The 27,110-nt window shown below is 38.6% G+C and overlaps 1 protein-coding gene across 1 annotated transcript in view; it reads left to right on the top strand.

The window, feature by feature from the left end:
- Positions 1 to 9,090, top strand: part of SESTD1 (SEC14 and spectrin domain containing 1) — a 105,543-nt gene extending 96,453 nt beyond the window's left edge. Inside the window, exons 16-18 of the mRNA XM_054723245.1 lie at positions 84 to 275; positions 5,628 to 5,749; positions 8,372 to 9,090. Coding sequence (XP_054579220.1) covers positions 84 to 275; positions 5,628 to 5,749; positions 8,372 to 8,501 — 444 coding nt within the window. The 3' untranslated portion in view covers positions 8,502 to 9,090. The remainder of the gene's footprint in view (positions 1 to 83; positions 276 to 5,627; positions 5,750 to 8,371) is intronic.
- Positions 9,091 to 27,110: the final 18,020 nt, after the last annotated feature.

The following is a 27,110-nucleotide window of genomic DNA, read 5'->3' as shown; positions in this document are numbered from 1 at the left end:
AGCCACAGTCCTCCTGCATGCTTTCCCATCCCTCTTTTCAGCATTCTTTTATTATAATTTCATGTTTTCTTTTTTTTTTTAAGAGCACTTATGACTATGGAAGACAGTTGCTACAGGCCACCGTTGTGTTGTGCCAATCTTTGCGCTGCACTTCTCGGTCATCTGGGGATACACTTCCTCGCCTGAACAGAGTATGGAAACAATTTACGATAGCATCTGAAGAGAGAGTACATAGGCTGGAAATGGCTATTGCATTTCACTCAAATACCGAAAAGGTTTGCTTTTTTAAAAATGTGGTCACAATAGTATTTATTGTGTATGTTTAAAATGTGTTAATCTTAATAATATGTGCTTAGTCTGGTTTTAAAAATTGATATTAGTTCTATTATTTAAAGTTTGTTTAGATATATTATCTCAGAGAGTTGAAATCAAATTCTCTTAGTAATTGGTACCAGTGGTGGAGTACTGTGGTTGGAGAAATTCAAAACCATTCAGTGTTCTTCTGTCTACAGTGCTACTCTTCTCACTGTACCTACTGCCCATAATGTGCTGTCCATTCTTTAGGAGGTCATGACTCCCATCTCATTCATATGCCAAGAAAGGAAACTTTGCTTTGGTACCTGCTGTAAATTATCAAATTATTTAAAAGGGCACTTTTAAAATTTTTAATGTTGAGAGTCTGTCCCAACTAAAATGAGAGTAAGGATAAAAATTAAAACTTTTTTAGAAAAATATTTTTATTGATTTCAAAGAGGAAGAGAAAAGAGAGAGAAAGAAATATCAGTGATGAGAGAGAATCATTGATCAACTGCCTCCTGCACACACCCCCCACTGGGGACCAAACCTGCAACCCAGGAATGTGCCCTGACTGGGAATGGAACCGTGACCTCCTGGTTCATAGGTCAAAGCTCAACTACTTAGCCACACTGGCCAGGAAGAACATATTTTTATGTGTTACCTTTTAAAAAGTAATTCTGGAATTTATTATTTACTAAATTATTTAGTCTCTGAAACCAGAAATCAATATGCAGTGTTATTGGGCAGTTTTTCATAGAACTTTTTTCTTAACTCAGAACAGTGAAAATGTATATCACCTGAGCTTTGCATTTCCATTCTAAAGAGGAGCTTTATTATGTAGTTAGCTTAATTATGTAGTTTTCTCTTACAATGAAAGTTTATATATAGAGGATGTTTAGTACAATTTAAAATAGAAGAAATCAAAGTTTTAAATGTGATAGCCTTGTCTGTCGAACAAAAGAAATGTTTCCAGGAACCTCAGGAACTATGCAGTTTCTGTCTGTGATATGAAGTACATTTGTTGGGAGATGTTCATAGTAAAGTCTTTCTGACCTGGTCACTGAACTCCACACATAGGGCAGTGTTTTAGGGGCCTAATGGTAATGAGTGAAAGTATGCAAAATGGCTTAACTTGCTTATCTACTGATTATTTTATTGAAAACTTTTTATTCCAGTATAATCTATATATATAAAGAGCCAGGGTCCTTAACGTCCAAAACAACCGAAGGCTCGACCGAACACCGGAAGTCAGTCCTGCAGTCACCTCAGCAACCCAGCACTGACTGTTGAAGGGGCTGCGATCAGGCCTGGAGAGAAAAGCAGGGTCTGATCGCAGCCCCCGTGGCAGTCAGTGCTGGGTCAGCGTGGCGGAAGTCAGTCCTGCAGTCAGTGAACATAGGGTCAATTAATATTAAGTGAACATAGGGTCAATTAATATCTCTTTGAGAGGAGTTGAGCATATAAAGTACAGTGTAGAGCAATTACTTATATTATTTCACATAAAACTCTTTTCAACTAAGATATTTTCCTTTATATAAATTGTATCTTTATTGTTGAAAGTATCACGGATGTCCCTTTGTTTTAGTTTTTTTTTTCCCCATTGATGATCTCCTGCACCCGCCCCTTCCAGGCCTTAGCCAGACTATTGTCTGTGTCCATGGGCTATTCCTATCTAATACATAAAAATCTAGAAAGATTTAGAGAAAATAAAATAAAGATATGCCAGATAAATATTGAACAGAAGAGCTGAAGTTGCTTCATGAATACTGGATACAGGCTTGAAGCCAAAACACAACTCATGAGATAAAGTTAGTCATTGTAGCATAACAAAAGGTTCCTTTCACTAAAGAGATAAGATGGTTCCCAATACTTATACACATAATAGAACAGTGTGGGGGTTCAGAATGAGCCTCACCAAGATGTGTCTCAGTGCTATGCAGATTTTTGAGCTAAGGGCAATTTTAGCTTCAGGCTCAAGTGAAAATTCTGCCCCTCCCTTTAATTACCTAAAAAAAATTGAATTAGAGGCCTTGCCCATAATAAGATATTATCCTATACTAGAGGCCCGGTGCACGAAATTCGTGCATGGAGGGGGGTTGTCCCTCAGCCCAGCTTGTACCCTCTCCAATCTGGGCCCCCTCAAGGGATGTCCGACTGCCCGTTTAGGCCCGATCCCTGAGATCGGGCCTAAACGGGCAGTCGGACATCCCTCTCACAATCCAGGACTGCTGGCTCCCAACTGCTCACCTGCCTGCCTTCCTGATTGCCCCTAACCGCTTCTGCCTGTCAGCCTGATCACCCCCTAACCACTCTGCTGCCAGCATGTTTGCCCGCAACTTCCCTCCTCTGCCGGCCTGGTCACCCCTAACTGCCCTCTCCTGCAGGGTTGATCACCTCCAACTGCCCTTCCTTGCAGGCCTGGTCCTTCTCAACTGCCCTCCCTTGCAGGCCGGGTGCCTCCCAACTGCCCTCTCCTGCCGGCCATCTTGTGGTGGCCATCTTGTGTCCACATGGGGGCAGGATCTTTGATCACATGGGGGCAGCTATATTGTGTGTTGCAGTGATGATCAATCTGCATAGTACTCTTTTATTAGATAGGATAGAGGCCTGGTACAGGGGTGGGGGCCAGCTGGTTTGCCCTGAAAGGTGTCCCTGATCAGGGTGGGGTTCCCTTGGGGCAGGGGCGGCCTGAGCGAGGGGCCTGTGGTGGTTTGCAGGCAGGCCACGCCCCCTGGCAACACAAGCAGAGGCCCTGGTATCTGGAATTTATTTTCCTTCTACAATTGAAACTTTGTAGCCTGGAGCAGGGCCAAGCCTGGGGCTCCCTCCGAGGCCCGTAGCCATTTGTGTTGGGGTTATAATTGAAACTTTGTTGCCTTAAGAGGGTGGGCCCGGCCAGGGTGTGCGGAAAGCTTTGCTTCCCCTGTTGCCAGCAGCAACCCTGGCCTGCCCTCTCAAGCTCCATTCTGCTGCCATTTGTTTGAATTTGTTTACCTTCTATAATTGAAACTTTGTAGCTTGAGTGGAGGCTTAGGCCTGCAACGGCTGGCAGAAAGCTTGGCTTCCTCCGTTACCTAGGAAACCTTGCTCTCTGTGGCTGTAGCCATCTTGGTTTGGGTTAATTTGCATACTCGCTCTGATTGGGTGGTGGGCGTGGCTTCTGGGTGTGTCAGAGGTATGGTCAATTTGCATATTTGTCTATTATTAGATTAGATAATAAAAGGCTAATATGCAAATCGACCGAACAGCAGAACGACTGGTCACTATGACACACACTGACCACCAGGGGACAGATGCTCAATGCAGGAGCTGTCCCCTGGTGGTCAGTGCACTCCCACAGGGGGAGTACCGCTCAGCCAGAAGCCAGGCTCATGGCTGGCTAGCGCAGCAGCAGTGGTGGGAGCCTCTCCCGCCCCTGTGGCAGTGCTAAGGATGTCTGACTCCTACAGGGAGCAGGCCTAAGCCATCAGTCAGACATCCCCTGAGGGCTCCCGGATTGCGAGAGGGTGCAGTCCGGGCTGAGGGACCCCCCTCCAAGTGCACAAATTTTGTGTACCGGGCCTCTAGTATTAACATAATATACAGAACATATATCATTAATTTTAACAAGGTGAACACACCTGTGCAATCAGTGCACTGTTCGAACAACAGAATGCTACCAGCACCTCAGAGACTCCCCACTCCCTTTTAGCCACTCTGCTTTTGCTGCCCCTCCCCCTCTCCAAGGTGACCACTGGCCCTATTCTAACACAACTGAAAACTATAGGATACTATTTTTAAAGGTATCAGCAAAGACATTTTAAAATCTAGACCACTTTAAGAAGTCGTATAAAAAATATATATATATACATACACATACACACACACTAGAGGCCCGGTGTACAAAATTAGTGCACTGGGGGCGGGGGGGGGTGTGTCCCTTGGCCCAGCCTGCACCCTCTCCAATCTGGGACCCCTCGGGGGATGTCCAATTGCCGGTTTAGGCCCGATCCCACAGGGCCTAAACCAACTGCCCTCCCCTGCCAGCCATCTTGTGACAATGTGGGGGCGGCCATCTTGTGATGTGAGGGTGTGAGGGTCAGTTTGCATATTACCTCTCTATTATGTAGGATATATATACATGTATATATAACACACACACACACACATATATATGTGTGTGTGTGTGTGTGTGTGTGTGTATATCTCTATATATCTATATATCTATATATCTATATATCTATATATCTATATATATATATATATATATATATATACATGTATATATATATATGTGGTTGATAGGAGTTTTGTTTTTTTTTGCCAGATTGGATTATTTATTCACATTAAATAACCAACTGTTTATTTTTCATTGGCTATAATAGCAAATTAGCATTTCTACTTTTTCTACTTCATGGCCTTTATCATACTTATAATAACTTGATTTAAGGTTATTTTGCTGTGCAAACATATGATGAAACCTTCTGTTATCATATTTTATTTTCCTTTTGACTGTGTTCTGTTTTATATCAGTAAGCATAAATATGATAACTATAAGCAAATTGTATAGTATGATTGGGAAAATATTTAAATTAAGTCTAGAATTTTAGAATATAAATATGTTCTTATGAGCGACGATGAAATAAACATGATTGGATTAAGTGAAGTATGTTGCAAAAATAAGTACCTTTTCTTTTTTCCTTCCTCAAATTTTGTGGGGTTTTTTTTTTTGAGTTAAATTTAAATGGAATAGTTAAGGGAAAACAAATAATATCTTTACAAGGGCTGTAGAACTTCCCTATATTTGAAGTATAACCATAGCAGTTTACATCAGTTAAGTCAGCAGATCAGTTTTTAAAATAACTATAAATTGTGTAATTAGGCCATCAAATCAGTTATGTGCTTGTACGTGGAGTATATGTTGTTTTGTATTTATATAATTTTTCATTTTTCACGTCTGTAAAATCTGGAGGTCAAAATCTGTATCTCATTTACATCCCAAGCACTAAGTAAACATATAGTAAGTGTTTAATAAATTGTTACTTATTGAACGAGATAATACTTCTTAAGTACAATTCACACTTACTTTCCAAATAGTTTTCTAGTATTTTTTCTTTCCCCCAAGAATCACTATAGACTTTTTTCATATTCTAGTTATGTTAGTAGGGATTATGTATCTCATTTTGTTTGAATTTCTTGAGCCAGTTTTGTCAAAAATAGATCTATTTTTTACAATGGTGTACATGAAGATGCTAAAATAAAACAAAATATAAACATCTTCAATCTGCTAAATTTGTTTGAGATTTATTTTGTTTTCCTGTCTCTTGATGTTGCCCTTTTATTTGTTGCAGATTTTGCAAGACTGTCCAGAAGAGCCTGAAGCTATTAATGATGAGGAGCAATTTGATGAAATTGAAGCAGTTGGGAAATCACTTTTGGATAGATTAACTGTTCCTGTAGTTTATCCTGATGGGTATGGTGCATGTTCTTACAATTTTACTAGAGGCCTGGTGCACGAAATTCATACACCTGGGGGCGCCCTCAGCCGGGATTGCAAGAGGACGCAGGCCAGGCTGAGGGACCCCACCGGTGCACAATCAGAGCTGGGGAGGGATGCGGGAGGTTGGCCAGTTGAGGAGGGACCGCGGGAGGGCTCCAGGGCATGTCCAGCCCGTCTTGCTTAGTCCCAATCGGCCGGACCCCAGCAGCAAGCTAACCTACCGGTTGGAGTGTCTGGCCCCTGGTGGTCAATGCACGTCATAGTGAGCGGTTGAGCAGCCTTAGCATATCATTAGCATATTACGCTTTGATTGGTTGAACAGACGACCGGATACTTAGCATATTAGGCTTTTATTATATAGGATCTTTTAACCTGTGAGGTCTTTTTATCAGTGAATTCATTAAGAGGAAACCTGTTTGTTTTAAAAGCCAAGTCAATTAGCTTTGGTCCACATTTTCAATTCCTACAATAAACTGGTTTAAAATGAAAAGAAATCCAAACTCAGCTCTTAGCAGCAGTAGCACTTGATACTTGGCTGCCATCAAATGTATTGCTTCTTCACAGCTTGTTGTAGAAGAAGGATCATTGACTAGGTTGACATCTTGGGATCTAGCCTTGACTATGACGATAGGGACTAGGGTGACCTTGGGCATCCTTTAGGGAAGGGGTAGGGACTAATGTTTAGTGAGCTCAGTATATGCCCCGCACCAAGTTAAACACTTCACCTTCATTACTTTTGACCAAACAGTGCCAGGCTAGTGTGATTATTTCTGATTTACAGATAAAGAAACTGAGGCTCGGAAAAATGGAATAAGGTGCTCAGGATTTCTCAGCTTCTAAGTGGAATTAGGATACAAAGTCAGATCTTTCTGGCTCCAAACCCATTCTCTTTTCACTGTGTTGTGTGCAGTACCTGATTCCATGTTTCTGTTCATTTCAAACAGTCTGTGATAAAGATACGAAATAATCTCATGCAAATAAATGGGCCAGTAAATGAATTAGAGTTTTATCCCTGAGTATTTAGGCCTTCTCAGTGAAGATGATTTAGAGGTAATCGAGAGGACATTTAATTCAAACAATAGGGAAACCAGACCATTGAATACATCTATCCTTACATTTTAGTGTAGTGTAATGGTTAGGATTGTGGTTTCTAACCAGTTGTCTTGGATTTAAATCTCAGCACCACCACTTAGTTTCTGTGCTCCTTTGGGCTAGCCACTTAATCTTTCCTGTGCCTCAATTTTCTCATCTAAAAATAGGATTCATACCTCCTCAGATTATAGGTGCAGGGGAATCATATGAGGTAAATGTATATAAACTACTTAAAATAAATCTGACACATAGTGCAACTTCTGCTGTGTCATGCATTTCAGATGCTTATTTGGAATTGATATTGAAAATATATTTTATTCTCTTGAACAAATATTATTCATAGTCTAATATATAGATAATTACTAGTCGTACCTAAATTGAACAATCAGAAAGAGCCTAAAGTCATGTTATACATCTGCAATGTATACAAGAGAATAAATCTTAAAATTGTAAGTTGAGCTAGTAACAGTATTAGTGTGCTGCTTCTGGTTGTTCCAGGCCAGAACACCCAGCCCTCCCCAACACCTGTGGTTGCATTCACAGCCAATTGTCTGCCAGTCTCCCTTCTACTCAGGCCAGCCTGGGAATATCTTTCCCTGGTGTTTTTGCTTGAGCTCCTCCTCCCGTTCTACCAATAGTTTGTGTGTTATTTCCTCATCCTTTTAAGATAAAATAAGTTAATACTGTATTATTCAAATTTGACAACCACGCCTTTATATTTGGAATTCTTATTCCTATTTTATACAATAATTTGTGTCATATAAAATCTGTTTGATGGTAAAATTATTCAGATTTTTCTTTTGTAACATTCTCTTGGGAAAATATTTCAAAAATGTTTTTTTCTGGAGTCATTGCTTAAAGACCCAGGTTCAGATCTTAGTTTTTCCACTGCGTGATCTTAGTTTAAGTCACTTAGTTTTCTACACTTCTGTTTACTGATCTAAAAAATGAAGAGCTTAAACAGATAATTTTTAAGAACTCTCTTACCTCTAAAAGATTCTGTGACTCTGAAAACAGAATCTTTGCAGGTAGGATAAAATTAAATGATTTTTCTATTAATGTCCCAAATGATGCCTTAACATTAAATGGACATTTCATTTGCCAGCTATATTAGACAATGAGTGTAAATAGTCCTTAGCACTGAAGTACACAAACTTTGTATTTGTGTGTGCTATGGACCCCAAATTGAAAAATAAAAATTCAATGTTTCATTGATATTTGCATAGCTTGATTGTATTATTGAGATTATCCTAAGTACACTTAATATGACATTTATACCACTAATACATTTGTCTTGACATTTTAAAATATATTTTATGCCATCTAAAAAATGTTTTTCCTACTGAATTACTACTCAAAGATAAACAGTATGATCTACAAATGAACTAAGGCCTTATCACAGAGGTAATTTTTATGCTAATTTTTTGCTTCCTTTTGTATTTGCTGTGGTCAGTGGATCTGTATTAATATGAACGGGGTTTTTCTCTTTGTTTTGATTTTTAGAACTGAACAATATTTTGGGAGTCCAAGTGACATGGCTTCTACTGCAGAACACATCAGAGACAGGATGAAACTAGTTAGTCTCAAAAGACAGCAGCTGAGACATCCTGAAATGATGACTACAGAGAGCTAATGGCAACCAGCTTCCCACAGATCTGCGTTCACAATAATCCTGCATGTCATCGGCATACTGCAGCATTAGCCACAATACATTAAGATACATTTCACAGCCAAGATAAGCCTCATTTCTTTTCATTACACATTTCTCTCTACATGTTAACACCTTGCAACTACCAACGCATAATTATTTAACATGCTTTGAGACCATAGACTGCAAGTATCTTAAAAGAAGGAACTATAAACATTGCACTGAAAACCTGCTTTAAAGCTTTACCTGACCTGTCAGTTTGTAGATGAACAACTGATAATAAGCTTTGAGTGGTGCTAATAAGAGTTTAGGAATTCTCTATATAAAAACAATTGCCCTTCCCAGGTGATGTAGTAAATTTAGACTATAGTAAAATGGTTATTAGTAAACAGTGGTGTCCTCAAAATTTTACTTTTTAATTTTTCTTCAAAATTGATTATTTTTATTGTGTCAGTATGAAGAAAACATTCAGATCTTTGATATATCATAGTCATTACAAGACATTTTCCTATTTGTATTGATAATGTATTAAAAGTTGTTTGTGCTTAATAAAAGGCTTCTTTTAAACATTGTATTTAATTTGGTGGTTATATCCTATTTCCAAACATGAGTGCCTTATTAAAAAGGGCATTCTTAGGATTGTGAGGATGGTTTAATACTTGTTTTTTCAAGTTGGTTGCATGTGTTTTAGCCAGGAGATTCATATGTAAGCATGTGTATATAATAAATAAGCATGTTTTATCACGAAAAAATAAATGTGAAGAACAATTTAGATCTTTAAGAACTTTCAAATAATGGAATACTGTTTCTAATTTTTCTCTATTTCAACTTGAAAAAATGTTATTCAAATTATTAACTACCCTGCAGATACTTTGTCTTTGGAGGAGGAGGCTGGGGAAGAAGGCATACACAATTACTTAAGTGTAACCCTTTATATCAGAATTATCTTCCGGAACTAAAGTAGCAGTTGTTAAGTTTAATTTCTTATGCTAGGCTAGAAGCAAAATTCTGAGGTAGTCTAATAAAAAACTATTAGACTACTGCAGCTCTTTTAAAAATAAGATTTATAAAATGCTAGTGCTTTTAAGTTTATATGGTAAATGCATATAATTTAATTTTTGTTTAAGAAGATGTTTTTTGAAAAAGATTAAAAATAATTTTTTAGTGCATAACATAAGATTATGCAAACAATTGTATGCTGGTTCCTTTCTGTCTTCAAAATGCTCATGTATCCTCCAGTGTAAAAAGTTCTCTCTGAACCTGCTGGTTTCCCTAGCCTTTTTCACACTGCCAGGCTTCTTGGAGAGATCCTTATCCATTACCCCACATCCTCAGTGCTCAGTGCTCAGAACCTTGCAGTCTGGTGTGCACAGCACTGCACTGAAACTGTTCTCAGTGGGCCCCCAGTTAGTGAATTAAGTTAGCGCATTCTTATCCTCCTGTCTGCAACCTTTACACCATTGAGCATACTTTCCTGCACAGTGCCCCCCTACACACCTTGAAGATAGTATCCTCTGCCATAACTGTGAATACAGTCACATCACTCTTATTTGAAATATATGTACAAATGTGCTCGCTCAGGTTCTGTCTTCAGAATGCTTCATAATCTCATCCCTAGGGTTTCTATTTTATCTCAATGTCCTGTTATACATCTGCCCAAAATTCTACATCTTTCAACTACCTACTTGACATTTCACCCTAGATGAAGTTATTTATAATATTTTTTACCTTTCTCTTCTTGGAGCAATTTTGGTTAAAGGTGCCACCTTTTTTTCTAGTCAAACATGCCAGAAAATCTGGGGGCAACATTCGAATGCCCCCTCTTGTCTTGTGCTGTCACTGCTTCTGAGAACATCCAGGAGGTTCTTTCTATATTTGATGATCCTCTCAATCTTTTAGGGCTTGACTTCTATGAGCATAAACTTTTGTGATTATTCACTGTAGTCTTCATGATGGTGCTAACCACATGCTCCAATTGTTACATCTACCTGCGACATTATAAGCTCTTTTGAGAGAGGGAATCTTGCTCATGCATAATAGTTGCTCAATTTCCCTGTATGTAAATGTTTTTTATAGGCATTGGTAATAATCCCTCATGTTGTAGTTTGAGGTGTGTTTCAAACATATTTTCTAACATTAGAACTGAGTTGTGAGTGGATCTATTCATAAGGAAGTCATTTGGTATTTTAGATACTTCGATATTAGCTAATTTAGATATTCGGTTACACCCAGTATCTATTTCTTCTGAATTTTGGAGTAGTTTGAATGTTTTTATTAAGACTGCTAGAAACGGACTGGATTGTAATTAATGAGACTCCCACTTCTACTCTCAACTCACCTGCTTATCAAATGAGTTAATTTTTATATGCCTTAAGCTATCCTGACTACAGCAAAAGTAAAGTAAGGCAGCATATAGAAATGTTATTTGTAATTTGAATATTTCAGATGAAGCTGAATATGCTTATAACATAATAAATATTGTTGCTGTTCATTTGTAAATTTGCTTCTACTTTCTATATATCAATCTGTATATACACATACCATTATGAATGAAAACCCAACAATGCCCTAATGTGATTTTTTTCCATAGTTCATTTAGGGTACATGTGGAGGAAGTAACTGCAGTCTTTGAAATCACAAACTTTTTGTATGTAATAAATTAGCATTGGCTGGCAAATGGAGAAAGAACCATTGTTTCTAATTGGTATATGCTACAACTTTCCATTACTTTAGCCCATCTCAGGGACCTAATTGGGCTAGTTTTGGTTTGGTTTGGTTTGGTTTGATTTGGGGGATTTGCTTTTCCTTCTTACCATGTATTTATTTGCTCCTGTGTAAATTCAGTATTGGTAGTTTGGGCACGTATTTACACACTAGAGGCCCGGTGCACAAAATTCGTGCACGGGGGCGTGTGGGGGGGTGTCCCTCAGCCCAGCCTGCACCCTCTCCAATCTGGGATCCCTCTCACAATCCAGGACTACTGGCTCCCAACTGCTCGCCTGCCTGCCGTCCTGATTGCCCCTAACCGCTTCTGCCTGCCAGCCTGATCACCCCCTAACCACTCCTCTGCCAGCCTGATTGATGTCTAACTGCTCCCCTGCCAGCCTGTTTGCCCCCAACTTCCCTCCTCTGCTGGCCTGGTCACCCCTAACTGCCCTCCCCTGCAGGGTTGATCGCCTTCAACTGCCCTCCCTTGCAGGCCTGGTCCCTAAAACTGCCCTCTCTTGCAGGCCTGGTGCCTCCCAACTGCCCTCCCCTGCTGGCCATCTTGTGGTGGCCATCTTGTGTCCACATGGGGGCAGGATCTTTGACCTCATGGGGGCAGCTGTATTGTGTGTTGGAGTGATGGTCAATCTGCATATTACTCTTTTATTAGATAGGATAGAGGCCTGGTGCACGGGTGGGGGCCAGCTGGTTTGCCCTGAAGGGTGTCCCAGATCAGGGTGGGGGTTCCCTTGGGGCATAGGGCGGCCTGAGTGAGGGGCCTGTGGTGGTTTGCAGGCCAGCCACGCCCCCCTGGCGACCCAAGCAGAGGCCCTGGTATCTGGAATTTATTTACCTTCTACAATTGAAACTTTGTATCCTGGAGCGGAGCCAAGCCTCCGTCCGGCAGCCATTTCTGTTTGGATTTGTTTACCTTCTATAATTGAAACTTTGTAGCCTTGAGTGGAGGCTTAGGCCAGCCAGGGAAGGTGGAAAGCTTGGCTTCTTCTATCGCCTTGGAAACCCAAGCCTCCTTTCTACTTGCTCCGTGGCTGTAGCCATCTTGGTTGGGTTAATTTGCATACTCACTCTGATTGGCTGGTGGGCGTGGCTTGTAGGTGTAGCAGAGTTAGGGTCAATTTGCATATTACTCTTATTAGGTAGGATGTCTAACCTAGCAGTGCTATAATGCAAAGATGATTAATTTCATCTCAGATAAAATTGGTTTTGTTCCCAGTCCTCATCGTTGATGACCTTATTCTGCTAGGGTGACATTGGTGACACAAATGAAACTGTTTAGCCTGCCAGCTAGGATGTTGATTTTAGGTTTAGGATTCATTGCTCACTTTATAGGCATTTTTAAATTGGCAAGTGTTGCCAAATATTACCTAGGATTATGTGTTTGTTTTTTTCATCACCTGACCAGTTGACATAAGGTGTGCTATTTAGTTTATTATTTAGTTAGTGGCATACTGCTTAATATGAATGTGACAATTTTCTGGTAGTGCTGAGCAAACCATACTTTCTGATGTAAACCCATTGTAACCAATGGTATGATTGTGAGATTAGCCGAACCAATCTCACTATACAGTCTACTTTTGGAGAAAATTCAGAGTTCTTGACTACATTTTAGTAAGTTCCTTGCCAGAGAGATTGGATAGATATTACTGTGTACTGTGGTTGTTAAACTCCTCCATATCTTGAACCTATTAAAAATGGTACAGCCCTAGCCAGTTTTCTCAGTGGGTAGTGTTGGCCATCGGACAAAAGGGTCTCGGGTTCAATTTCTGGTCAAGGGCATATACGGTTGCAGGCTCAATCCCTGGCCCTGGAGGCAACCAATCGATGTTTCTCTCTCACATCAATGTTTTTCTTTTCTCTCCCCCTCCTCCCTCCCTTCCACTCTCTCTAGACATTAGTGGAAAAATATCCTCAGGTGAGGATTAAAAACAAAAAACGGTACAGGAAATTAACATCAGTATATATCATCAATGACAATATTAACATGATTGGGATATCTTTGCTTAAACCCTCCCCAAAGGGAAATTTCTCTAGGATTAAAAAGGTGGGCTAAAACATAGCTGAATACAGTTAACCTAATTAGCAAGCTTACCAGTTTTAACTTTCAGTTCTAAAAATAAAAAGCTTCAGTTGGGAGTGGAAGTACTCTTCTGTAGCGTTAACAAATACCTTGATAAGGCAAAATGAAGTACAGATTTAACATGACATTTGACTTCAGCATGTGCTACTGGAAAGTAGTTTTTGCTAAGAAGTATAAATGATGGCAAGATCATAAACGCTAAGTAATAATTAGAGTGGATATAATGCAAAGAGTTGAGTTTGACTACTTGACTTAAAAATCTAGCTTTGCCATTTACTGACCTTGGTAAAAACCACTAAATTTCTTCCCTGGATCTGTAAATTACAGTCATCATATCAAATAATAACAAGAGTGAAATACAATCATGTTTTAAAAAGTATTTTGAAAACTAAAATGTTATCCAAAATGGAAATTATTATTAGTATAATTATCTTTTCAGAATAGAAAGTAGGGCATTCTTTAATTCTGCTCTTGCCTCAGATGACAAGCATAGGGTCATGTGGAAATAGCACATTGTTTATGCTCACTTCCCTAAGCTCTATTTCCCTGACATTCAGAATTGCTTACTGAAAATACTAAGGGTGGATGAGCTCATCGTTAAACAACAAGACTTTTAAATCTGACAGATTAACTCTTTTTATGGCAGGGTGGTAGAGCAGCAGATGCAAGACAGGTGGAGAGTATCACCTGCTTTGAAGTTGACAGGACATGACACAATTCCATTAATAAGTAAAAGGAAATCATACCTGGAGTGGATCCTACTGAGCCAGCACCAATCTATAGAAACAATCAGAGCACAGACCTGTTAATATATTTATATTTATTAAGTATCCCAATAATGAGGTAAAAAACATGACTTGAGACCACCCTTAGTTCTGTTATGGTTAGAGAAGAGAAAGCTTGATAAACTTTAGCAGTGGTAACAATAGAAAAAGGCTGTAACAGAGATTGATAGAACAAAGGGGGTCCTCTGTGAGATAGCATAATAGGGGAATGTTTAAGAATGAAGAAAGTTCACAGATACGATGCTGTAACATAACTAATATTACATAGTCAAGATTAGTTTTGTTAGAGGACACTTATGGAACAGTACATATAATACCTGTATATAATGATACAGGAATTCTTAGCAGTTAACTAAAAGTAGTTACAAACTTCGAGGTAAGAATAGTGTTGTTAATGGATTTTTAGTCAGGCCTGTGAAAAACTATTTCTGAAAAAAGGCTATTGAAGTCTGAATCCATTCTTAGTGAATCTGAAAGAGGCACCTTAGAAGTATTTACAAGTAAAATGCCATCTCTCTAGGGTGTCCTCCCCTCAGAGAGACAGGAGGATGATTCAGATGTCCTTTCACTCAGAACATAGAGGCCTGTTCACTAAGACCAAGCCTCACATCATGTTTTGGGTCTACACGTCTCTTCTAATAATTACCCTCGTTCTTTTTTAGTTCAGAAATCATGGTAAAAACAATTTCTAAGCTTGACTTTTCTCTTGAGAATGTTTCTTCATCTTAGTTCTTATGTTAGTCTACACAGCGAACAAATTTGCTTAGAATGTAATTATATATATATATATATATATATATATATATATATACACACACACACACACACACACACACACTTAGAATGTATATATATATATATATATACATATATATATATATATACACACACACACACACACATAGTTTTTGAACCAGCATATATTTGAGAACTCATTACTCACCTCACATTCTGGAATGTCCTTTCACACTTTCACATGCTGTTAAGTTTCTAAATTGACACTGATTGGAAGAATTTAATGGTTATATTAACATGGGATCAATGATGAAATTCTCAGCAGCATTATTTGGGAAGCTTGTGCCCTGGATTTTTTCACCAACAATTTATTATAAAAAATTTCAAACATAAAAGTTAAAATTTTATAGTGTACTCACCATTTAGATGCTAGTTCACATTAATTTTGTTTGTATTGTCACATCCATCTAATTCATCAGATCACCATTTGATGCATTATAAATTGCAGACATGAGTTCAATATTTGCTTATGCTTTCTTATGTAAAATTAGGACACGACGAAATGCATAAATCAAGTGTGCATCCAGTGAGTTTTGGCAAATGCAATACAGTGCTATCAAAATGTTATCAGAAAATTCACACATGGCCCTTTCCACCCCACTCCACAAAGGCACCACTGTTCTTTTTCTATCACAAACCAAATTTGTTTGTTCTAGATCTTTGTGTAAATAGAATCACACAGCATGTACTCTTTCTAGAAGTACCATGTTTGAGAGATTTATCCATGTTGTTTGGTGTATTGGTAGTTCATTTCAGTTTTATTGCTGAGTAGTATTCCATTGAATGACTATAGTGCAGTTTATCTATTTTCCTATTTATGAATGAATACCAGGGCTGTCTCCAGTAGTGGCAGTTATAAATAAAGCTGCTAAGACATTGTTAACATAAGTCTAATGTGAACACAAGCTTTCATTTCTCTTGGGTGCATATGTAGGATTAGAATTTCTGTGTCATTGGGTAGTTTAAAAAGAAACGGCCATACCTTTTCCCAATGTGGTTGTACTGTGTGTTGGATTTTCACTATGTTTTTGGATGTGTAGAAAGGTGTATAAACTTTTTATGATCCATATTTGAAATACTAGAAGTTGTTTTCAGATAGAATTGACATTGTTCACGGTTTTGCAGTTGGTGTTTTTGAGGGAAGCAAAGACCTGTCTGCCCAAAACAGTCCCGAGGGGTTCCTGTACCTGAAATTTTTTTTTTAGCATCAGTTTCACTCTTGGAGAGATTAAAGCATTTACCCAAGTATGGTGATATGTTAGCGAGAAGAAACAATACTGATTTGTTTATGCTGCTAACTTTTGCCACCCATCTTCAGTAGGTAAAATAAAATTTGTAATTGAACAGAAAATATTATTTCTGTTTAATGGGAGCAGGATGGGTAATAAAAAAACATGTATATTAGTCAGTCCCAGGTACAACAATGTGAGAGAGAACCATCTGGACCCCCAAATGGCAGTCAAGAAACCCAAAAACTGGCTGGGAAGAATTCTACCTCACGGTTGTGCATAGGGGATAGCTATGTTTTTGCAGGGCGTTTTAGCATTTACAAATCCTATTTTCAGTGTTGTCTTTTTATTCAATACCACCCAGCTACAGTTATTTTACACCCTAATGACTTATCCATTGTGTTTTACCCTCTCTCCTGTTCTATTATGTAAAGCAGTTATTTGTATATGCCTATAAAATCATCATCATAATTATGTTCCCAATGCTCATGTTCAAAGATATTTATGTATGGTTCATCCAGTCTTTCCTATTCAACTTTTAAGGGCTGGGATATTTTGCCTCTACTGTAAATCCTTATAATGTTCTATACATTGTAAATGCAATAAAATGTTAAAATTATAGTTAATGGCAGCAGATTTTTATATGTATTTATTTGATAGTGTTATCACTTTGGATAATAAGTTTGTTATCTGTTAATAAAGATTGTTCATAAAGTCTAGGGAGAATTAAGTCATACTGGTTTCTTTAACATAACCTAATGAGTTCTGCATTTATCCACATTGCTTTTTTGTAAAATTAAATTTTTACCAACAATTTCTAAAATCTTTAAACTAAAATGTAACTTCTTTATTTTGAAATAATCTGTAGTTTTAGAAGAGAGGTTAAATACCCTCTCTCTCAGGCTTTTTTTGTTTCCAACAACCTCCATCAGGCTTGGCACAGAAATCCAGGGCTTTCACTAAGTCCTACATTGTCAGAAATTATTAGTTTCTCAATTAATGGGTAGTGGGTAAATTTTGTTTGTTCTTACCAATAAGTTCATTTTTAAGACCTAGAAAGTCAATGTGTATTTGGGGCAGGGAAAGCATATTAGAACAAAACTAGCTATGTTTAAAATAACAGAATTAATCATATTATGCTATAAATAATAGCAGCTCCAGAATGGCTACAATGAATTTAGAGTTTCCAGAATTTGAAAGTTAGCAAGCCTTCTACCTTTTAGGGTTTTTTCCTTAAGGGCTACAAGCATAATGATAAGAGAATAGAGAGTAGACAAGACTATAAGTTTGCTTTTTGAGGGCCCATATTCCAAATGTAAAAACTATAATCTTGTAAAGACTCCCCATCTAGAAGGGGTCATACTTCAACTCCCTGTCAGCTAGCACAGCCCCCTAATGGGGACTGCTTAACAACCAGATAAGCCATGGAGTGAGTGGTAGTGAGGCAAGGGGCCCATGGCAGCTGGTGTACACCCTGGCAGAGGAGAGCAGGAGGGAACAGAGAGGGCACAGAAAGAGACTTTGCAATTCTCCATGAGTTGGTCTGACTATTTGCATCTACAAAATTTGCAAATCCAAAAGTAGGAGATGTAATTTTGAGGACTGGTTTTAAATAAAATACTATTTATATCCTGAATGTACATTCTGAACCAAAGAGCTCCCTTCCAGTTCCTTGATCTCTAGGTTTTTTGTTTTGTTTTGTTTTGTTTTTAAAAGAAATGAGTGATTCTACCATTGGGTTTGATTGAAATGTCCCTTTGCTTCAGCCATGTTACCCAAGCCTAATCAGTCTGTGGATGCCAATGGTGAGGGAATATCACATTGCAGTAGTAACTCAAATTGTTTAACCATATTATTTGTTTATATGTTCTACAACCTGTTTGACCTGGCCTATTTGGCTCCACTTAGCCAAATCTATCTGTGATCTATGGTGATTGGTTATATAGCCAAATTAACCTCCCATTCTGTCCATGTACCTACCAACTGAGGTGGGCAAACGTGATTCCAAAAGTAGGAAGAAGAATCTCCTGAACAACCAATGAGTCAAAGAAGAAATCAAAGGGAAATTTTAAAAAAATACCCTAAAACTAATGACAATGGAAACACAACATACCAAAATCTATAGGATGCTGCAAGAGCAGTTTTTTTTAAAAAAAATTTTGTTTTTATTTATTTCAGAGAGGAGAGAGGGATAGAGATAATGATGTGAGAGAATCATTGATTGGCTGCCTCCTGCAAGCCCCCTACTTGGGATCGAGCCCACAACCCGGCCATGTGTCCTGACCGGGAATCAGACTGTGATCTAGGTTGACGCTCAATCACCGAGCCACACCGGCTGGGCTGCAAAAACAGTTTTAAGAGAGACATTTATAGAGATAAATGCCTTGATTAAGAAAAATGATCTCAAACTACCTAATTTTATACCTCAAAGAACTAGAAAAAGGAAAAACTATGCCAATGTTAAGAAAGAAAAAGCAAAGATTAGAGCAGAAATAAATGAAATAGAGATCAGAAAAACAATAGAAAAGGTCAATAAAATGGGTTTTCTGAAAAAAGATAAAACAGACAAACCTTTAACTTGACTAAGAAAAAAAGACAGGCTTAAAATCAGAAATGAAAGGATACAACAGATACCACAGAAGTAGAAGGGATTATAAAGACAATTATGAACAATTGCATGCCACCAAACTGGATAACCTAGAATAAATAGATAAATGCCTAGAGACAACCTACCAAGTCTGAATGATGAAGAAATAGAAAATTCAAACAGTTCAATAACAAGGAGACTGAATCAGTAATCAAAAACCTCCCAACAAGGAAAAATACAGGACCAGATGTTGTCACTTGAAAATACTGCTAAACATTTAAGAGGAATTAATACCAGTCCTTCTCAAACTCTTCCAAAAAATTAAAGAGGAGAGAGCATTTCCAAATTCATTTTACAAGGCTAGCATTACTTTGATAGCACAGTCAGATAAGAACACTCTAAGAAAAGAAACCCATAGACCAATATCCTTGATGAATAACAAAATGTTAGCAAACTAAATTTAATACCACAGTAAAAGGTTCATACATCCTAATCAAGCAGGATTTATCTCTTGGATGCAAGGATGGTTCAACACACGCAAATCAATAAATGGGATACACCATATACACCATATTAATAGAGTTATAGGTAAAATCATGATCATCTTAACAGGTACAGAAAAGTTACTTGACAAAATACAACAAACATCCTTTCATGATAAAAACAAATTTAGAAGAAACACACCTCAACATAATAAAGGCCATATATGATAAGCCCACAGCTAACATCATACTCAATGGTGAAAGATTGAAAGCTCTTCCTCTAAGATCAGGAACATGACAAGGATGTCTACCAGTACTCTAATCACTCTTATCTTACTCAACGTCATACTGGAATCCTAACCAGAGCAATCACTTTCTTCATCCTTTCAAGATAAAGAAATAAAAGGTATCCAAGTCAGAAAGAACGAAGTAAAATTGTCTGTCTTGGTAGATTATATGATCTTATATAGAGAAAATCCTACCAACCAAAAAACTGTTATAACTAATCAACAAATTTAGTAAAGTTGCAGGATATTAAATCAGCCTGCAGAAGTAAGTGTGTTTTTATACACCAATAAAATAACTGAAAAGTAAGTAAAACAATTTCACAATATCAACAATAATAAAACATGGGAATAAATTTAACCAAGGAGGTGAAAGATCAGTACACTGAAAACTATAAGACTTTGTTGAAAGAAATTGAAGAAGACACAAACAAATGGAAAGGTATCCTGAGTTCATAGATCAGAAGAAATAATATTGTTAAAATGTTCATACAACCCTAAATCATCTATAGATTTAATGTAATCCCTATCAAAATCCCAATGGCATTTTTCACAAAAAAACTTTAAAAATCCTAAGATTTGTATAACCCCCAAAGACCCCAAATAGCCAAAGCATTCCTGAGAAAGGACAAAGACCGAGGCATCATACTTCCTGATATGAAACTAATACAAAGCTGTAGTAAGCAGAACAGTATGGTACTGTCATAAAAATAGACACAGACCAATGGAATGTAATGGAGATCCCAGAAATAAACAGCCAAATGTATGGTCAAATAATACATGGCTAAGAAGACTCATTGGGAAGATGGTAGTCTCTTTAATAAATGGTGCTGGGAAAACGATAACCATAGGCAGAAAAATGAAACGGGATCCTTACACCACTCACAAAAAGGAACTCATCATGGACTAAAAACTTAAACAGAAGATCTGAAACTGTAAAACTAGAAGATGTTTAGAGGAAAAGCTCTTTGACATTGGTTTTTGGCAACGTTTTTTTAATATGGCACCAAAAGCACAAGCAGTGAAAGCAAAAATCAAAAAGTAGGACTATATCAAACAAAAGGTTTCTGTCCAGCAAAAGAAATAACAAATGAAAAGGCAATGAGAAAATATTTGCAAAACTTATATCTGGTAAGCAGTTAATATCTAAATATATAAAAACTCATACAACTCATTAAAAAATAGGCAGGAGAATCGATAGACATTTTTTCCAAAGAAGACGTTCAAATGGTTAACAGGTACATGAAAAGATGCTCAACATCACTAATCATCAGGGAAATGCAAATAAAAACCACAATGAGATATCACCTCACACCTGCCAGATTGACAATCATCAGAAAGGCAAAAGATAAATGTTGGCAAGGATGTAGAGAAAAGGGAATCCTTGTGCACTGTGGCTGGGAGTGTAAATTGATGTATCCACTATGGAAAACAATATGGTGATTCATCAAAAAATTAAAAATAGGACTACCAAATGATCCAGCCTTCACATTTTAGGTATATATCCAAAGGAAAAGAAAACAGGATCTGCAAGACATACCTGCACTCCCATATTTATTGCTAAGTGAAAGAAATCAGAGAAAGACAAATATGATCTCTTATATGTGGAATCTGCAAAAAGCCAAACTTATAGAAACAGAGAATAGAAAGGTGGTTACCAGGGGCTGGGAGATTGGGGCAATGGGGAGATGCTGGTTGCTCAAAGCATACAAATTTCCTGTTAGAATATAAATTCTGGGATCTATGCACAACATAGTAATTGAAAGGTTTGGAGTGGGTGGGGTCACGCACCTATGACATGAGGCCATAATGTGTGAAAAGAACTTTTATTTCAGGCACCTGGGTGCAGGTGGACTGAGTCCAAAAAGAGAACCAGCAGTGACTGAAGGGAGAGGCATTTATCTTTTGTCTTTCTGAAGATAGTCAATCTGGCAGGTGTGAGGTGATATCTCATTTTTATTAGCTTCTGCTGGTTCTAAGCAGTTCTGCTGAGGTACAGAGCTTGACTGACAGGTCCCGTCTGTTCTTGGTTCCTCCCGGCGCCAGATGTCTAGTGGTTATCTAGGATATGCTGAGCTCAAGGCTGCAAGCTTTCTGCAAGATATTTGTGAAGCACAGTAAGTTTTCTCTGCCCCCATTTTATTCTCTTTAACCCTTTCAGTAATAATAGTTAACAATACTGTATTATATACTTGAAAGTTTCTAAAAGTAGATCTTAAATATTCTCACTGCAAAAAAATAAGTGGTCATTGTGTTATGTGATAGAGGTGCCAGCTAATGCTACAGTGGTCACCATTTTACAATATCTGAGTCTATCAAATCAACACACACACCTTAAACTTACATAGCAGTATATGTCAATTATATCTCAATTAGTGGTGCAGTGCACAGATTAGTGCACACTGAAAGGAAATTAATTAGTAGAAAGATTCGTGTGGTAATTACATCACTGCAAAAAATTACATGTCAAAATAGTATATATAATATAGTATCATAAAATTAAAACGTGTGCGATTGGCGCCAGCGAGAGCTTCATATGTATCGTGCATGCGCGAGTCAATGTTTATTTTTAAATTGCCAGTGCGCGTCATATGTACCAGTTGGTCAGTTGGCTGGACATACGGTGGGTCACTTAGCCTATAATATATATAGATAAGGCTGACAAAAATTAGGAATACTAATATTTTAAGTCTAAAGTTTTGCTACCTCAAAGTATCCTCAAACATCTCCATAGAAATTTAAATATTTTCCCCAAATACCTTCAAAAACCTATTTAATAGAACAACACAATTCAGGCCATGATATACTATTGGCAATTTAATGAAATGGAAAATATAGATTAAATATTCAACATACTGTGAGATTTCAAAATGAATGTTAAATATAGCTATATCCTTTCCCCCTAGAATTTTTTTCTTAAATTTACCAGTGAGATATATGGAAATTAAAAATCCAAAAAAATCACAAATCTTATTTTAATTATTTATATTTAAACTAACCTGTGTAAAGGATGGGGAAATTATGAAAATAGAATTAGAAATCTGAGAAATTAAAATTACATAAAATAGATTATAAACAGTTATTTGAATGGCAGATGCTTTCATTACATGTTTAAAGTATAGGAAAAACAAATATCAAGGTATAATTCATACACATGGCTATACAAATCACTAAACAATCCTATAGGGAACATTACTGGAAGGACTGATTTCCATTCTTTTATGTGATAAATCCTTAATAATGTGCTTTTATTTTACCAAAACAAGAAATAGGAAGAAGAGCGATGACAACCCAAAGCAGCTTTATTGTAATGTTGATTTATACCCATGCATAAAACTTCTGTATTATGATTGCTCACCTTGATTGGGGAAATTCTTTAGGAGGCTTCTTCCCATTTCCAGGACATTTTAGCTTGGTATATTTCCTATGTTACACATTTTCTTGTCAGAGTGTTTCACGTGTATTTTTTCCTTAGTTTTCTAGTGGAGAAAACTGAGAACAACGGGTTTTGTACGTCTGCTGTGGCCTCATAAGGGCGCTTGGTGTAGCGTTCTGATTCGGCGAGCTTGGTCCAGCAAGTGCTCAGCCCTGTGGACCAGCTGCGTGACAGGTGTGCACACACATCTGTATAAATTTTGATCTAACGTTAGGCTGGAGGAACTTACTCCCTGTGACACTGGAGCAAGAGACCAAGAGGGAAGTGACTGAGTTCTTGACTCACTTGCTTCATGAACTTGAATAAGCCACTTAATTTCTGTGGTCTCAGTTCTCCAACTCAGATGACAGCAATAATAGTCCTCCCCTGACTACAGTACAAAGCTGCTGAGAGCCCAACCAGATTAAGTGTTTACACGTTTGATAAATCTGAAGGGATTTGGTGAGGATGGTGCTGATAAAATCAGGGCCTGTGCTCAGAGGGAGTTCAGCAAACATTTGGAGCGAGGCTATCAGCTCACCGGGCTAGCCGTAGCTTAGGGCAGGGACATGCCAGAGTGGAATCTAAACAAAATAAATGGACCGCTTTTGAAGCCCTTCCTTTATGAGGGTGGGTTTGTGACAGGAAACCAGTTTGCTTATGGTGGTGTGAGCTGTGTAGGGTGGGGCACAAATGACCTGCTACTTTTGTTTCCATTTTTTATTTCCAGGTTTCTGTGAGTTTCTCTCATCTTGTTTCCTGTTTTTCCTGAAAGCCCTAGTATATGAATATCTTTTTTCCTGCAGGTGTTAGTAACTTCTTTTATCCTTCCGGCCATTCCCAGCAATCATTGTCTTTCAGGTGGATTCTATGACTTGGGTGAGTGATGTATTAACAAAAAGGAAGATTCCCGAAGAAAGGGACTTCTGTGTGGGCACTAGTATGAGGCATTCTTACTTGAAATGACAACATGGATTTCAAAATCTAGACAGTAAATTTTTAGAAGCTTGGTTAAGTTTTAAAAACTATAATCTACAGTTGAATTCTGTTAAAACATGGCTTTGTTGTTAAACCGATGCCAATAAACTGTCAGTAAATAATGAAACATCACCCTCAAACAACTGAGAAAGTGCATGATAGCACTACTTAAAAGAGCCTTATTATATATTAGAGGCCCGGTGCACGAAATTCATGCATGGGGGGTGTGTGTCCCTCAGCCCAGCCTGCACCCTCTCCAATCTGGGACCCCTTGAGGGATGTTCGACTGCCTGTTTAGGCTGGCTCCCAACCACTCGCCTGCCTGCCTGCCTGATTGCCCCTAACCACTTCTGCCTGCCAGCCTGATTACCCCCTAACCACTCCCCTGCCAGCCTGATCAATGCCTAACTGCTCCCCTACCAGCCCAATTGCCCCTAATTGCCCTCCCCTGCAGGCCTGGTCCCCCAACTGCCCTCCCCTGCAGGCCTGGTCACCGCCAACTGCCCTCCCCTGCAGGCCTATCCCCCCCCAACTGCCCTCCTCTGCCAGCCTGGTCACCCCTAACTGCCCTCCCCTGCCAGCCATCTTGTGGTGGTCATCTTGTGTCCACCTGGGGGCAGCCATCTTTGACCACATGGTGGCAGCCATCTTGTGTGTTGGAGTGATGGTCAATTTGCATATTACTCTTTTATTAGATAGGATAACATGAATCTACATGCATATGTATGTTATTATACAAATATATCCTATCTAATAAAAGGGTAATATGCATGGCTGCCCTCATGTCAAAGATGGCCACCCCCATGTGGACACAAGATGGCTGCCACAAGAGGGCCTGCAGGGGAGGGCAGCTGGGGGGACCCAGGTTGGCAGGGGAGGGCAGTTGGTGGCAATCAGGCCTGCAGGGGAGGGCAGTTAGGGGTGACAAGGCCTGCAGAGGAGGGAAGTTGGGGGGAGACCAGCCAAGCAGGGGAGGGCAGTTGGGGGGTACTCAGGCCTGCAGGGGAGGGCAGATAGGGGCGACCAGGCCTGTAGGGGAGGGCAGTTGGGAGGGACAAGGCCAGCAGGGGAGAGCAGTTGGGAGGGACAAGGCCTGCAAGGGAGGGCAGTTGGGAGGAACAAGGCCTGCAGGGGAGGGCAGTTAGGGGCAATCAGGCCAGCAGGGGAGCAGTTAGGTGTCCATCAGGCTGGCAGTGGAGTCATTAGGGGGTGATCAGGCTGGCAGGCAGAGGCAGTTAGGGGCAATCAGGCAGGCAGGTAGGCGAGTGGTTGGGAGCCAGCAGTCCTGGATTGTGAGAGGGATGTCTGACTGCCTGTTTAGGCCTGATCCCACTGGCAGTTGGGCATCCCTGGTGGGATTGGGCATAAACGGGCAGTTGACCATCCCTCAAGGGGTCCCAGATTAGAGAGAGTGCAGGCTGGGCTGAGGGACACCCCCCGTCCATGCACGAATTTTGTGCACCCGGCCTCTAGTACATATATATTAATTTCTTTATGTTAAAAACACACACCTTTATTTAACTTAGAATTCATGGGTACTACTGTCCTGTATAGCATATCCAAAGTTTATGTCCTTGAGTTTTATACTAATTTTTCTTCCTTGACAAAAATTGTAGCTGCTTGGAGAAGTGACAGCTCAACCTCAGTGTCACTGCTGGCTTCCCAGGCGCTGGAACTACTGCTGCTCCAGAGCCCTCCCTGGGGACTACTCTGGGATGGAAATTCTCAGCCTCAACTGGAGTGGAGCAACACTAAGGAAAAAGAAAGAAAATGTAATTTTCCAAAGTCAACTTAACTAAGATTCCTGTCTTCTCATAGAATGGCCCTGTCTTCTTAAGGGTAACTCTCAGGACACTTCATAATGTCTAGAGGAGTTATATCAGCAAGAGAACCCTGCTATGTTGGAGCCTAAGCTCAACACAGGTACGAAGTCTTGTGAATTAAAATTTTAAAAATAGCCTTTGTACATGAAAGCTTTTCAGTGATTTAAAAAATATATATATTCCAGCTTGAAGTTAATATATAGTTCTCCCATTCAGAAAGAACTTTTCCCCAATCAGTAAATGCCATGTTTGCTATTTATTTTAACTAAACTCTACACATATATTTTATGTTTTCAAAATCATACATTGCTCTAAATAGAGAACCTTCAAGAAAAGATGTTGGTAATAATTGAACAAATATTGATGTAATTTCACATATCATTTTTGGTAAACCACTGCTTAAAATTATACTAAATCCAGCCATCTTTGATCTTTAACCAAGCTAAGTATTCTTTGAACTTGCCTAAGTTTTGTTTTTGTTTTCTTTACCACTTATAGAAGGGAAGTTTGCTGGGTATATAAATTTTTAAAAAATTATTCTCCCAGATTTTATAGGGAAGCTAAGGATTTTTGTCATTAAACATGTTTATAAGGAAATCTATGAGATGAAAACTTTACAAGGAGTCATGGTATTTTGGATATGTTATTCTTCTTAAGTAAAGTCTAAGTGTCCATAAAGAAACATTCCAATGAAGCATTGTGTTGGCATTTGTGGTTTGGGTGTGATGGCATTCCTGCTTTCATTCTTGACTCCTGCAGTCTCTTCTCCACAAAGAGTTTCTTTAATAACATTAAGTCAAATGATGTCATTCTTATATGATGACTATGCAATGATGACCTATCTAACTCAGAATGAAATCCAGAGTCCTTACTTTGGCTTAAGAACAGGGTTACCACCTCATTTATCATTCAAATTGGACTATTTTGCCAGTGAAAGAGGCCTTAAGAGTAATTACACCAGGACAACAGGTGTAAACCATGGTTATCCCAAACAATTCAGGATGTAGAGGCCCCTAGAAGGCCCTAGCCAGGATCACCTCAAACTCATGTTCTATCAGTGTCCTCTCTTCTCTCAATCCTCACTTAGCTCCAGCCACATCGACCTCCTGAATACTTTTAAAATATAACAGCATGCCCCAGCCACTTGGAATGTTCTTCCCTGAGATATCGCTATATGTTGCTCTTTTCAACTTAATCCTAGTCTTTACTCAAATCTCATCTATTCTGAAGACCTTTCCTGACTCCTTCCTAAAATAGTATCCTTCTTCCCTTGTTTACTTATTCTCTTCCCTGCATTATTTTTCTTTATAACACTCATTGCATCCTGACATATTATATATATATATATATATATATATATATATATATATATATTGTTTGTTTGTTTTTTGTTGTTGTTTTCTAATTAGTTA

This window comes from Eptesicus fuscus, chromosome 11 (assembly GCF_027574615.1).
Source record: "Eptesicus fuscus isolate TK198812 chromosome 11, DD_ASM_mEF_20220401, whole genome shotgun sequence".
Lineage (NCBI taxonomy): Eukaryota > Metazoa > Chordata > Mammalia > Chiroptera > Vespertilionidae > Eptesicus > Eptesicus fuscus.
Note: the sequence above shows the minus strand (reverse complement) of the source record. Positions and strands in the feature narration are given on the sequence as shown.